Here is a 16,145-nt window from a genome sequence, read left to right as displayed (position 1 = left end):
GTGGACTAAATTATTATCAAATTTTCACACGGGAAACAAGAAACTCATCATTAATATGACATATAATGAAAATGAGTCACCCATACTCTTCAAACTTCAAAGGCTATCGTAAAGAGGGTATGATTATTCAATCATATAAGGACAAGATATGACTATTATCACATTGATGTGATGCAAAAAATTTCGGTCCCAACTCTTGCCATAATTGGAAATGAAGGGGAACCATATCACATGCTCTAACTTTAATCACAATAATCTCTCAAGTCTAAAATGAATTGCACTATGCAAAGAAAAGACACATCACTCATTCTCTTCTATATAATGATATAATCCATGCAACACCTTTCTCATTCCCAAACCCAAAACAAGATGGCATCGAAAAACCTCAAAATCATGTCAAATCGATGCTACCATCACATCATCACCAACGCCCTATTCCTCATCATCCCATCTCTCATCTTAGCCGCAATCATCAATCTCAACCACCTCTACAACGACAGCTTAACCGCCGCCGCCGCCGCCGCCATCTTGTCCTTGTGCATATTATTTTCCTACTTCCTCCGTCCGAGAAAAGTATACTTGGTGGATTTCACATGCTACCGACACGACCCGGCTTTCTCAACAAACCGGGATACCTTCAAGGAGAAGATGTCAACCCTGCTCAGCCCGGAGAGCCTCTCCTTCACTACCAAGGTCATCGAGAGGTCAGGGGCCGGAGAGGAGACCTTCATCTACGGCGTCAGAGACTTCCCGCCAAAATCGTCGTTCGAATGCGCGAGGGAGGAGGCAGAGATTGTACTGTGCGGAGCCGTGGATGATCTGATGGCCAAGACTGGGGTGGAGGCTGCTCAGATTGGTGTGGTGGTGGTGAATATATCGACGTTCAATCCGGTGCCGTCACTGTCAGCCATGATCGTCAACAGGTACAAGCTGAGAGAGGATGTGCTCACCTACAACTTGGGGGGAATGGGCTGCAGCGCTGGCCTCATTGCCGTCGACCTCGCCAAACGCCTCCTCCAGGTTTTATACTATCATGGAGTAGTTTTATAAAGAAGGACAAATTGCCAAATAAATCACGAAAGACTATAATGTTCTGATCTGTCCTAAGATTTTTAAAATGTGGAAAATAAATCACGAGGTTTGACTCATCCTTCACATTCCGGTGAATTACGCGCGATGTGGTAGCTGATTTAAGACATGTTGAAAAAACGACGTTGTGAAAAACGAAAGCGTCTAATTAAGTTTGAAATGACGTTTTGTCTTGTGTCTTAAACTGATTACGAAATTAACGTGTAATAGATGTGTTTCTTTTCGGCACACAAATAAATTAAGTAAAGTAAGAATAAAATAAAAGAGAGTAAAATAACTGAGAATAAATGTGTTGACTTTTACTCCTAGGGAAATAATTCTATTATTATGGTACATACCAAAATGACAAAATGACTCCACTAATATGAAACTGAGTAAGTATAAAATTGTGAATTGTTCATATGTCATGAAAATTTATATCTTGATAAACCCTAATGATAGTGCACGCACGCAGGTTCAACGCAATAGTTACGCCCTAATCGTGAGCCTAGAAAGCCCAACCAGCGGCTATTACCTCGGCCACGACAAATCAAAGCTCCTCTCCAACTGCCTCTTTCGCATGGGCGGCGCCGCCCTCCTCTTATCCAACCGCCGCTCTGACCGCCGCATCTCCAAATACGAGTTGAGCCACACCCTCCGCACCCACCGCGGCGCCGACGACCGCTCCTACAAGTGCGTATTCCAAGAAGCCGACAAAGAAGGAGCCCTCGGCATCACCATATCCAAAGACCTCCCCTCCGTCGCCGGCGAAGCCCTCAAGGCCAACATCACCTCCCTGGGCCCACTCGTGCTCCCCATCTCCGAGAAACTCACGTTCCTCGCAACGCTCATTGGCCGAAGATTTCTCAACATGAAAGGGCTTCGCCCATACGTGCCGGATTTCAAGGCGGCGTTCGAGCATTTCTGCATCCATGCGGGCGGGAAGGCGGTGCTGGACGCGGTGGAGACGAGTTTGAAGCTGAGAGCGTGGGATATGGAGCCGTCCAGAATGACGCTTTATAGGTATTGTAATACGTCAAGTAGTTCAGTGTGGTATCAGCTGGCGTATGCGGAGGCGAAGGGCCGGGTTCGGAGGGGAGACCGGGTTTGGCAGCTCGGGTTCGGGTCGGGTTTCAAGTGTGCGAGTGGTGTGTGGAGGGCGTTGAGGACTATTCCTCCGAATGAGGTGGATAACCCGTGGCTACAAGTCATCGATCAATTTCCTATTTCTCTGCCTACCTGATCCCGAACCCGAACTGGACACGTATTTCGTATTATATCTCCTATTTGGTGAATGTATATTGCGCTCATAGATAGAGCCAACGAATGTTATATTTAAGGAATGTATAGCATATTGCTTGATTATTTCTGATTTTGTATCGTAGATTGCTTGGAATCATATGCCAAGTTTTTTGCCTATGTATCATAGATTGCTTGCCTGTGTATAGCAGATTGTTTGCTTAATTTGTCATTTTAACTATGGTGTCACTATAGTGCTCTAATTTCGTATCGCAGATTACTTAGAACTATATGCCGAGTTGCTTGCTTATGTATCGCAGATTGCTTATCTAGGTTGTCATTTTAACTATGGTGTCACCATAGTGCTCCCATTTAACTTATATATCCATTCACTACAATAAAAAATAAATTTAATTACTACAATGAAGTCCATTTTATGCTTTTTACTTATTTAAAGACAATTTCATTTGTTTTTAAATAAATTACCTAACACTTCAAAAAAAAAAAAAATGAAAATGGTGAAATAAGGTGGGGCTGATTTTGGTGTTGGCGCTGTTGAAGGTGATGCGGCTGGAAGTTAAAATGTTGACGTGGCTGGATAAAAAGGTGAAAGATGGATTTTAAGAGCGGGTTTTAAAGGCACTACTGTTAGTGCCCTGATGGATGACTGTTGTGAATAACCTTATTTCAATGTAATTCAGAAACGATGTGAAACCCCCACCTTTGAATACTTTTAGATTTATAAAATTGTATGTCATGAGTTGAATGCATGAATTTTATATTATAATCTTTGAGATGCCACGAGATTTAATGAAAGTCCATGTTGAAATTATAAGAAAAATTGAGATGAGCTTAATACAATCCGTTTTCCGTTTTTACTCGTGGACGTAGCCAGCACAAAATTGGTGAACCACGTAAATATACGTCTCTTTGCGTTTCTGTTTGTTTCGGTTACTCAATTACTCTATTCCGTTACAAAACAAAAATGACAGTCTTCGAGCGTCATGAACTTTCTTCAAAATGGTACTGCTACTTGAGACAGGGTAAATGGGATCTAGAAAATATTATTTCCATATTTGTAAAATTCAACCGAATCTTAAAAAAAACTCCTTAGAGAGAGTAATAGATGCATGAACTGAAAAATATCCATAGAATCCCGACAACTCTTTGGAATTAAATGTTGTCCATAAAGTTGAGAGGTGTGCATTTAATGCTTATATACTCCATCTTCCCCATTAGAAATAAAACATTTTCCTTTTTAATTTGTCCTATTAAAAATAAAATGTTTCTAAAAATAGAAACAATACTCTCTCTATTTTTTCTTCTCTCTTATTTTATTCTCTATTCATTAATTCACAAAATAACACTACATAAAATTTCGTGCTGAAAAGCAAATGTTGCATATTTAATGAGACATGGAGAGTATTTGACAAAAAGATAGACATGTGTATTTAATTCAAGAATTTGGAAATCCAAAACGATTTTGATTAGCTTCAAGCTAAGAGATTTGACAAGACTCAAGGAAGAGGGGTCTACAATTTTTGCCATAATATATACTCCCTCCGTCCCTCAATAATCGTCGCTCTATTTTCTTTCGATCCATCCCATTTCATTTTAATCATAAATGGTAAATAAGTCTCACATTCTACTAACTTACTTAACTCGCATTTTATTATAAAACCAATATAAAAAAGTGGGTCCCACATTCCACTACTTTTTTAAAAAAAATTTCTTTGCATTTCTTAAAACTCGTGCCCACCATAAGAGTGATAATAATTGTGGGACGGAAGGAGTATATACTTTTTTTTTTTTATCAATTCTCTAAGAATAGAAATTTTCTCTTTCTTTCTAAAAAGGTGAAACTCATTTTCCACTTCTGTCTATCTCTCTTACTTTTTAATTTTATATTAAAATTTATGCCATTTCAAAAATTCCTATTTTTAGGGGAGGAACGTATAGATTTCCTTCACAATTCACAAAACACCTAACACTTTTCATTGCCCCACTATCAAAACATTGAAACCTTCAAGCATTTCAATTTACTTCACCCGTTCCTTAAATTTTTTATCACATTTTTTCATTTTCGTCCGTCAAACAAAATTTGTCACGTTTCATTTTTTATCATTTTTAGTAGTGGATCTCATATTCTGCTAACTCATTCCAAGTCACATTTTATTACTCCCTCCGTCCACGATTTAAAGAACCCTTTTGTCATTTTAGTTTATCCACGATTTATAGAACCATTTACTTTATTCCACTTTTAGTATGCGAACCCTACATCCCACCAACTTTTTACACTCACAATCCCGTGTAAGACTAATACTTTAAATGAGTCGCCCATTTCACTCACTTTCTCTCTTTACTTTTCTTCACAAAGTCAAACAATTTCTTAAAACCCGTGTTAAGTCAAAATGACTCTTTAAATGGTGGATATATGGAATATAAAACTAATATATAAAAGTAAGACTCATTCTTCACTAACTTTTTCAACTCACTTTCTATTATATTTCTTAAAACTCGTGTCTGGTCAAATTATGACAAAATTTAAAGGAGCGAAGAAGTATTAATCAAATGACAAGAGGTGCAAACAATTGGACATTCTGGACAATCTGGACAATCTCTTCCTCTCCACTTTCGGCATGAAACCTCCAATTTTATTCTTTAAAATACATGCGTCATTTAGAAAAAAAATTGTTAAAGACTTTCTTTCTGCTCAAAGCAGCCAATGATGCAAGACACCGTCAAAACAAATAAACACAAATTAATACAGATTTATAATAATAGTAATAGAATAAAGAAAATTTTGGTGCAAAATACGAATTTGGTCCAAAATGTTAACTTTTTAAAAAATGGGTCTATATCAAATGAAAATGTCGCTGAAATAGTCCTTTTTTTTACGGTTCCATAAAAAAACTAACAATGGAACGCTAACTGCACAATGACATGGCCGTTAGTTTTTTACTGAATCGTCAAAAAAAGACCCCTCCGACAAGGGTTTCATTTGTTATGAACATTTTTTTCAAAAAGTGAATATTTTGGTCATATATTCAGTACCGAAATTATCCTTTACTCTTTTATAAAAGCATATTAAATTCATCAAATTATAATGTGAAAATATGGCTATTTAAGTTACAAAAGTGGAGGGCTTTTCTTGGAGGCATGTTTCTGCTGGAATCCGGCAACTGTTCCAGCGGTGGCGCTCTGGCAGCAAGAGGGTGACCGGTGACGACGGCCCTGAGTTCCCCGGCTATAACAATTTTCACAATCCATCCAAAACTAAGTTTTTGAGAATAAAATAGTAATGCTTTATTCTTTTTTCTTAGTTTACTTTCTTTCTTCACTTTAAGTAACTAATATTACTCCCGTTCTTTTTGATACGTCCCAGTCTAAGTGAGACATTTATTTTTATTACAATAATCAATTCACTTATATCTCCTACTAACTCCATCCCTGAAAGTTTATCCTATTTTTCCATTTCCGTCCATCCCACAAAATTTGTCCCATTTTACTTTTTACCATTTTTGGTAATGGATCTCATGTCCTACTAACTCATTTATACTCACATTTTATTATAAAACTTATATATAAATTATGACCCACATTCCACTAACTTTTTCAACTCACTTTTCATTACATTTCTTAAAAAGCTTCTATTTTGATGGGACTATTTTTACAGTTTCATGGACTGAGTTGCGAAGAATGGTAGGCTGGAGGAGGCGAGAAGAAGTTGCGTGCTCTATAATTTCACGATATGTGAATTTTTGGGAGGGTAGAGCACTGTTTGATGCAATGGCGATGAAGAATGTTGATTCAAGGAATTTAGGTTTTAAATAATTGCAGGTTGTTTGATTTCCCTATGAGAATGTTGAAGTGCCATGTAAGTTCTCTTGTTATCTTCTGATGAGATGAGACAGTTTGGAATTCATACATTTTTTTAGATTATACTGCTGTGATTCACTGAAGTTGAACAAGTAAAAGCTCTTCTTTTTATGAAAATTTCTGTTTAATTATTTCACTGCTTATATTGTTTCTTTGTTGAAAGTATGAAACTATACAAGGATGCAGATAATAGGGCATTAGTTCACTATTCTCCTTCCACATCATTGAAAATCTAATGTACATTTAGTCATATGTGTAAAGCCATTGCACCTAATATTGATGTTGTATGCATGTGCAAGTGAAAGCAGAGTTATGAAGATTGTTGCAAATATGATAGAATTGTCACTATAAGACAAAATGTGATTTATTGATTACTCAAAGCTTACAAATATGGCTTTAGGCCACTTCTACATATGCATACCAACTGGCATTTGACAGCTTGATAGTTAGGATATCTTTTAATTAGAACCGCTGTAGATGCTTATTTTAATAATATTAGGATTCTAGAATTGGAACATTTAGGTGACTTTCTATCTTTAATGGATGAGAAAAAGACATACACATAAGTTCTAGTTGTGTAATATCCTAGTTGGCATCCTAACAGGAAGATGGTGGAGTTGTTTAGGGGTTATTGATTTAGTGGTTGAAAAGTTTACTATAAGGTTGTTCAAAGAAAGTTTGGTTATATTAAACTTTGGGTTAATAGTAGTTTCACTACCTTCAACTTCAGCATTTTTCGATTTTGACCTCAAATTTTAATTATCCTAAACTTAACTACGTTTATCCCTCAAACTTTGATTCAAAGTAAATGAAGTAATACTCTTCTTTCATTGTGATAGTTCTATGGAAACTTGAAGAATCTTCGGGATTCACATGCAGCAGTAGCAGTTGGATCTTCTGAAACAGTTGCTGGAGATCCGTCCTCAGTAATGCTAATAATTTCAGAGTGTGAAACTGCTTTAACATTCTTGAACAGGGATCTTGGAATCCTCTCTGCATCTATTGCTCGAGAAAAGGGCGAGGACGTCTCTTTATAAATGTGTAGAGAAGTTGGTCAATGTTTTAATTGTGCATCTCATTGTTCGGTTGAGTATGTTGTTGTGGTATTCGCTCTGTTATTGTATTGGCAAAGTTCATCAAATCCCCATTCTAAGTTCTAACATACTGAAATATCTACATTAACTCCAGATATCAATATAACCATCCAGATTTGTTTTGTTATCTGTAAGGATCTAGCAATGAGTGCAGATATTGGGAAAGAAATATTATAGAGGTTGTTCATAATCATGCTTTGATTTCCATTTCCCTGTATAAGCTTTTCATTGTGTTATATAAAGCTACCTACTTCATTGTATATCAAGACCATAGAGATTTTCATGTCGATTCATACAGTTTTATCCTTCTTGCTTTTAGCATTATTGACACAACTACTGCTCTTTCATGGATGCAGTGCACGCCATGTACCAAGTGCTTCCCTCAGAAGCAGCCTCTCTTCACGCCCAATAAATCTTCATCTTACAAAGTGGTGGCCGGTAATTCAAAGGCCTGCAAGTCGCTTGGAGGGACGCCTTCGACCTCTGGAGACAACTCGTGCAGGTACTCCTTGTCGTACCAGGTGAAGTACCACTCTCGTGGAGTCCTCTCCTCGGACGCGATCACCATGAAAACCACCTCAGGTGCGCCAACCTCTCTTCCAAACATGGTTTTCGGATGTGGTTACGATAACTCTGCTGACACCAGCGTGGATGCATCTGGAGTGATCGGGCTAGGGGTCGGACCGGGTTCCCTTATCACCCAAATGAACTCTGTTATTGGTGGTAAGTTCTCTTATTGCTTAGTCCCAAATGCACACAGCAATCCCAAGCCCAGCAAAATGCATTTTGGCAGCAGAGCTGCAGTTACTGGTGCTTCAGTAGTCACCACTGCTATGCAAATTGTCAAGAATTCTTGTGCTGTCAGCTTAAAAGGAATAAGTGTGGGAACCACGAGGCTGGCGGCATCCACCCTCTCCGATTTCCCTTACTCATCGAAGATCTTTGGCTTCTCCAATCAAAAGATGATCATCGACACTGGAATCATAGCCACGCATATTCCTGTGAAGCTCTACGAGTCCTTAGAAGCAGCGATGAGGTAGCAGATGAACATGGATGTTCACCCTGATCCGGAGTCGTTGCAGCGGCTGTGTTACAAGACGCCCGGCCGCCGCATCCTAGCGCCCATCGTGACGCTGTACTTTGCTGGTGCAAATGTGAAGTTGTATCCAGTAAACACATTCGTTAATGCTTCGAATTCGAAGGATGTTCATTGCCTTGCTTTTCAACCTGATAAAAGTGTAGGGACCAGACTAGGGACGGATTCACTAATTACCAAGACCTCTTTGTTCTTATTTAAGGGAGCTCAGTCAAACTCCAACCACGCGATTGATATGTACAACAGATTACAAGCAAAACCCCTTACAACTATTACAATTACAGTAACTAGTTCTAGCTAGGGTTCTTGAGTAACCTCGACTTCTTGATACACCTGCACACTCAAGAAACTTGTTAGTATAACAACACAAGATCCTTGCGGATCTAAACAACAACTAACAAGAGAAAACAAAGTAAAACAAAATAGATCACAAAATATGGCTCAGAGTCTGCCACATAGCCCAGATCTATTCAACTAGAACCGAATCCAAGGGAGCATCGATGAATCGACTGTAGTCTACCCTCGCACCGTCAATACATTTACCACACAACCCCTTCACACCGGATTAGGTCACTGAAACCACCTCAGAACAGAAACCCTAATTCTCACACCACAAGCAACCGAAGCAGTTGTCTTCCTAACAACTCAACACTTGATTGTTCACACAAGAATGGTGAAGAATCTCAAGGAATCAACCGGAGAAGCAGGGAGAAGATGGAGAGTTTCAGAGAGTAGAAAGAAAGAGAAGTGTATCGAATGAGAGAGGAAAGCAGCTCTCCTTCTCACATAAACTAACACACCAAGCAAACCCTCGATCCAACGACTGAGGAGCACAATTCGAGTGAAGGGGACACGTGGCAGAAATCCAGAGGCATCACTTAAGTGATTGGGCTTCTGGGCTAAGTCCAGTAAGGATAAAAGCCCAGACACACATTAAATCAAGCCCAAAGAATAATGGTCCACATAAATTCAACATATTCCACCTTGGACTCTTATTCTAGGAAACCAATCTTGGGCTAAAGGCTAAGACATTTCTCATCACAGCCCACAAGGTTAGTTCCTTACACCAGAGAGCACAAAACTCATTAGTCAAGGAAATAACCAAAGCATTGCCTAACAAGATCACAAGAAGATCACCAATGGCAAACCAACTGGTCTTGTAGGTCTTTCATGCCCAGTGATCTCACAGAGCCAAGGCTCACAGAGTCAACTAGGACTTACCCCCGGGACATGGACATGCTAACCACAATCAAAATGCAAAATCCTAATGCAAGTGAGCAGTTTATCAATAGGTAAGCATTTAGTTCCCATATCAGTAGGGTTTTTGTCAGTGTGCACTTTTTGAAGAAAAATTTCACCTTTTTCAACAATATCTCTAATGTAATGAAATCTCACATCAATATGTTTTGTCCTATCATGGAAAACATGGTTTTTACATAACTGAATAGCAGATTGAGAATCAGAAAACATAGTAGGAGAATCATTCACAAACTTAAGTTCAAGAACTCCCTTTAACCAAATAGCTTCTTTCATTGCCTCAATGATAGCAATATATTCTGACTCAGTAGTAGACAAGGCCACTATATGCTGTAGCTGTGACTTCCAACTAACACATGACCTGCACACAGTAAACACATAGGAGGTAGTTGACTTCCTCTTATCCCTGTCATTAGCATAGTTGGAATCCACAAAGCCAGTTAGTAAAACACCATCATCACATTTAGAGTAACACAACTCATACTTGGCAGTGTGCTTAAGATATCTTAGAAGCCACTTCAAAGCCTCCCAATGGACAGAACCAGGATTTGCCATATATCTACTAAGGCAAGACACAACATAGGCAATGTCAGGCCTAGTACTAACCATCAAGTACATCACTGATCCAATAGCATTAGCATAAGTGACTTTCTTCATGGCATCAATATCAAACTGAGACTTAGGGCATAAATCTTTACTCAACATAAAATGAGCAGCAAGGGGAACAGAGGCAGGTTTAGCATCAAACATGTTAAATTTTTTCAACACTTTGTACACATAAGGTTCCTGATGCAGAACAAGAGAACAAGTTTTCCTATCTCTCTCAATGCATATGCCAAGAATTTTCTGAGCATCCCCTAGATCTTTCATGTCTAAATTATCACTTAAAGAAGATTGCACAGCCTTAATAGTTTTCAAACAAGGTCCCATGATCAGCATATCATCCACATACAACAAAAGAAACACAGGAACAGAAGCAAGGTCTTTCATATACAAGCATGCATCAAAGGTACTTCTTACAAAACCTAACTTATGCATACAATGTTTTGAACTTGATGTTCCATTGCCTGGGAGATTGCTTCAAACCATACAAGGCCTTTTTCAACAAACAAACATGATTAGGAAACTTAGGATCAACAAAACCTTCAGGCTGTTTCATGTAAATAGGTTTATCTAAGTCACAATGCAAGAAGGCAGTCTTAACATCCATCTGTTTTAATTCCAAATTAAAATGAGCACATAAGGCAAGCATTAATCTCATAGTGGTAAATTTAACAACAGGGGCAAAAATCTCTGTGTAATCTACCCCCTCTTGCTAGGTAAAGCCTTTTGCCACTAGTCTAGCCTTGTACCTAAGGCCCTCCACCTCATTTTTTAATTTGTAAAGCCACCTGCAATCTACCACAGAAGCACCAGGAGGCAAAGATACAAGAATCCAGGTAAGGTTAATTTTCAGAGAATGCATCTCCTCCAACATGGCTTTATGCCACTGACTCCAGAATTTAGATTTAGTAGCCTGCTTGTAAGTTTGGGGTTCATCCCCATCAGACTCATGCACATTGAAAGCTAAGTTTATAAGTGCAACTAGACCAACAAAGCCATCAAACTTAACAGGTTTCTTTACATTAGTTCTTCTAGCTCTATCTCTAGCAAGCACATAATCCTGTAAGTTAGGAGCATCAATGGCATTCTGAATACCAGCAGGACTATTAATCACATTTTGGACAGGGACAGGGGGAGCATCTCTAGCAGGACTATCATGCATATCAGGCACATTGTCACAAATATTTTGGGCAGGCACATTATCATGAACAACATTTGGGTGTCCTTCATTAGGAGTCTCATTAGGTATATAGGCTGGATAGGTGTTCCAGAAAGACTGCTCCACCTCACTTGGAGCATCATTGAGAGGCTCCACAGCAGTGGTTGAGTCTGTGGACTCCACCTCATTAAGAGACTCATTTTCCACATCTATAGGATCTGGGTTACTTGTCAACCTTAAGCAGGGGAATTCATCTTCATTGAAGACTATATCCCTACTTATTATGATCTTAAACCCAGGTTCATCCTTAGGCCAGACTCTATAACCTTTAACACCCTCAGGGTAACCTAGGAAAACACCTTTCTTAGACCTAGGCTCAAGTTTATCAAACTTGGTATGCACAAAAGCAGAACAGCCAAACACCCTTAGGTGAGAAAAATTAAGATGTTTTCCATAGAACACATATTCAGGACACTGACCAACCAGAGGCACAGAAGGAGACCTATTTACCAAATAAGTAGCAGTTAATAAAGCCTCACCCCAAAACTTTTTAGACAAACCAGACTTAGATAGCATGCATCTCACTTTTTCAAGAAGAGTTCTGTTCATTCTCTCAGCAACCTCATTTTGCTGAGGGGTATATGGCACAATTTTATGTCTTTTGATTCCAAAACCATCACATAAGTCATCCATCTGATTATTACAAAATTCCAGGCCATTATCAGTTCTAATAGCCTTAATTTTCTTACCAGTTTGAGTTTCAATCAAAATTTTCCAAGTTTTAAGTTTTTCAAAAACATCAGACTTATGTCTCATCAAAAAACACCAAACTTTTCTTAAAAAATCATCAATCACAACACATCCAGAGTGAGAAGACACAGAAGCAGGACCCCAAACATCCATATGCAAGTATTCCAGAATGCATTTACTCACATTAGCAGGTGCATGAGTAGAAGGGAAAGAAACCCTATGCTGTTTACCCAGCACACAAGAATCACAAAAAGACAACTCACTATGGACATCATTATCAGACAGGATGGCATGCTTTTTAAGAATACTCAGGCCTTTAGCACTCATGTGACCTAGCCTATTATGCCACAACATGGTTTTATCAGTTTTAACAACATTGGCATAAGTTTTTTCACATGAAAGAGACACAGCAGTACAAACATATAAACCACATTTTTTCTTAGCTTTGAAAAGGCACATTGATCCTTTGCAAATTTTCATACAGCCTTCCCCCCACTTTCCCCCCATACCCTCATTTTCAAGAGCAGTACAGGACATCAAGTTATAGCACAGGTCTGGGACATATCTAACATCCTTCAAGTTCAGCACATAGCCATTTTCAAACTTCAAACACACAGTGCCAATTCCAAGAATTTCACATTTCTTGTCATCAGCCATTGACACAAAAGTTTTAGTTACAGGTTTCAGCTCAGAAAACACTTCCTTGAAAGGACTCACATGATAAGTACATCCAGAATCACATAGCCAGTCATATGTAGTAAAAGGGCATGCAGGGGAAGCATTCACAAGAGGCAGATCATGCACCATGAACACAGAATCATTCATATTATCATATGTAGCCACATTGACAAGAGGTTCAACCTGAGAATTATTGTTCTGGAATTTATTCTTTTTAGGTTTAGTGCACTCCTTTTTATAGTGCCCAACATCCCCACAGTTAAAACACTTCCTATAGGTCTTAGGATCCCTACTTCTGGACCTAGATCTATACTTTTTCTTGCCATTATTACCTGAGTTAGTGCCACCACCTGATTCATTTCCCCCTCTGGTTTTGGACCTACCTCTAACATTAAGCACTTTGTTATAGACATTTTTATCAGCAGTTCTTTCCCTAATTTCAAGTTCCTTAGATTTTAGGGAGCTAACAATCAGATCCAGAGGAGCAGAGTCCCTGCCATACTTAATGGCAGCTTTAACATCACTATAGGAATCAGGAATGACATTCATTAGGGCTATACTAGTGTAAGCATCTATAGTTGTATCGCCAGATCTTTTAATATTTTGAATTAGCTTCTGAAACCTATCAACATTATCATCTATGTCCTTGGCAAGATCAAGCTTAAATTTAAACAATTTTTCAAGCAAATACATCCTTGAGGACATAGAAGTTTCAGCAAATAGAGTATCAAGTAATTTCCACATTTCAGAAGCAGATTCAACATGATCAACTTTCCTAATCACAGAATCAGACAAGTTTAGCACAATAGTAGCCCTAGCCAACTCATTCATCTCATCTATTTTATCCTGACCAGTATCCTCAGGTAAAGAACCATCAACAACCTTGAAAACTTTTTGTTGAATCAAAACACACTTCATTTTGTTTCCAAATAGCAAAATCATTTTTACCATTATAAGGAACCAAACCCACAGGCTGAGACATTTTAGCAACAATTTTTGCAAGAGCACAGGAGGCAAAACAGAAACACACAAATTTGCACACCTGACAATACAGAGACATCCACCAGCAACACAAGAACAGATACAGAGCTTTCACACAACAGAAAGGATCTCAAATCCTTGATTGTCACGAGCAACACTGGCCAAGGCTATTCCAGCTCGCAATCACTCACTTCTGGAGGGCGCAGGGGTCACTTGGGCAGTATAAAATGCTTGGTGGTCAAGTAAAATGAGATCACAAGATCACAGAGAAACAAGAACCAGCGGAAGCAACACAGAAACAGAAAGCACAGAGAGTCCTAAGTCTTTGCCAGACACTATCTACCAGAAAACAAGATCCCAAGCCTATAGTTGGCACTCAACAGAAAAGGTAAATCCAGGAAATCAAGCCAATTTACCAGAGCGAACCTTCACTCGGAGGAGGATTCCACTTGCCCACCTCCTTTAGCGACTTGGCGTGCCGTCCTAGTCCCCCCGTGGCTCTGATACCACTGTAGGGATCAGACTAGGGACGGATTCACTAATTACCAAGACCTCTTTGTTCTTCATTAAGGGAGCTCAGTCAAACTCCAACCACGCGACTGATATGTACAACGAATTACAAGCAAAACCCCTTACAACTATTACAATAACAATAACTAGTTCTAGCTAGGGTTCTTGAGCAACCTCGACTTCTTGATACACCTGCACACTCAAGAAACTTGTTAGTATAACAACACAAGATCCTTGCGGATCTAAACAACAACTAACAAGAGAAAACAAAGTAAAACAGAATAGATCACAAAATGTGGCTCAGAGTCCGCCACATAGCCCAGATCTATTCAACTAGAACCGAATCCAAGGGAGCACCGATGAATCGACTGGAGTCTACCCTCGCACCGTCAATACCTTCACCACACAGCCCTTTCACACCGGATTAGGTCACTGAAACCACCTCAGAACAGAAACCCTAATTCTCACACCACAAGCAACCGAAGCAGTTGCCTTCCTAACAACTCAACACTTGATTATTCACACAAGAATGGTGAATAATCTCAAGGAATCAACCGGAGAAGCCATCGGAGAGGCAGAGAGAAGATGGAGAGTTTCAGAGAGTAGAAAGAAAGAGAAGTGTATCGAATGAGAGAGGAAAGCAGCTCTCCCTCTCACATAAACTAACACACCAAGCAAATCCTCGATCCAACGGCTGAGGAGCACAATCCGAGTGAAGGGGACACGTGGCAGAAATCCAGAGGCATCACTTAAGTGATTGGGCTTCTGGCCTAAGTCCAGTAAGGATAAAAGCCCAGACACAAATTAAATCAAGCCCAAAGTATAATGGTCCACATATATTCAACAAAAAGGGTAGTCATTGTTGGGAATTTAGCACAAGTCAATTTCTTGGTGGGGTTTGATCTGGGAAGGAAGCTCGTCTCCTTCAAGCAGACTGATTGCACCATCCAGTAATGGATTAAACTTCATATTGAATCTGCCTAAATAATTAAACTTTAATACTACTATTCTCTCTTATTATATTCTTCCTCCACTTTTACTATACTCCGTTTATTATCATTTTCACAAAACACGCGCGAGAAAGAAATGTGTCAGTTAGGCTGGGACAGATGGAGTAGTATACTCCCTCCGTCCACAAACAATAGATCTGTTGTTATTCGGCACGAGTTTTAATGTACAATTGGTAAAGTAAGAGAGAGGAGGAGAAAAAGTATGTAAAGTAAGAGTGATAGAGAGAAAAAAGTGAGTAAAGTATGAGAGAGAGAAGAAAAAGTGGGAAAAGTATGAGAGATAAACTTTCCATTTTTAGAAAGTGATCTATTTTTTGTGGACGTCCCAAAATGGCAAAAGTGATCTAGTTTTTGTGCACGGAGGGAGTATTTCAGAATTTTGATTGAATTAAATTATTAGTTGAATCACAATCTCCAATTTAAATGAGTGGAAGGCTAGGTAAAGAATAGAGAGGTAGACGTGAGATTATAATTGTCAGAGCCTAGAGGGGTTGGATGGGATCTGGTTAACCTAACGAACATACATAACTTGGGTGGGGTTTCTATTAATTCGAGCCATATATGAAATAAAAACACATTTTATTCATGAAACTACTGCATTAAACGCGTATAATGTGTCCAAAAATGTGTAAATCCATGAAGAATGTGAATTCATTGTAGATACTTGAGATCCAATGAAACAATTTTCATGTTTTGAGAGATTGTAGGATTGTGGACTAATATTATTCTACACACCAAGGTAAGTGCTTGAAAATATATAATCTCATGAATTCATAAGAATACTATTTTCCAGACATTTACCTTTGTTGGTGTATATTGTA

General features: G+C 38.9%; 2 protein-coding genes across 2 annotated transcripts; both read left to right on the top strand.

Moving 5' to 3' along the window:
- Positions 1-368: 368 nt before the first annotated feature.
- Positions 369-2,545, top strand: LOC125201912 (3-ketoacyl-CoA synthase 20-like). Its single transcript, XM_048100208.1, has 2 exons — positions 369-1,020; positions 1,544-2,545. The coding sequence occupies exons 1-2, from the start codon at positions 370-372 to the stop codon at positions 2,309-2,311; spliced, it is 1,419 nt and encodes a 472-aa protein (XP_047956165.1). The 5' UTR covers position 369; the 3' UTR covers positions 2,312-2,545.
- Positions 2,546-6,169: 3,624 nt separating this feature from the next.
- On the top strand, positions 6,170-8,460 carry LOC125198827 (aspartic proteinase CDR1-like). The gene is made up of 3 exons (XM_048097086.1): positions 6,170-6,184; positions 7,026-7,112; positions 7,637-8,460. Exons 1-3 carry the CDS (start codon positions 6,170-6,172, stop codon positions 8,318-8,320), a joined length of 786 nt encoding a protein of 261 aa, XP_047953043.1. The 3' UTR covers positions 8,321-8,460.
- The last annotated feature ends 7,685 nt before the right edge of the window (positions 8,461-16,145 follow it).

Source organism: Salvia hispanica, chromosome 1, assembly GCF_023119035.1.
Source record: "Salvia hispanica cultivar TCC Black 2014 chromosome 1, UniMelb_Shisp_WGS_1.0, whole genome shotgun sequence".
NCBI classification, from domain to species: Eukaryota; Viridiplantae; Streptophyta; class Magnoliopsida; order Lamiales; family Lamiaceae; genus Salvia; species Salvia hispanica.
This window is presented reverse-complemented; position numbering and strand designations above follow the sequence as displayed.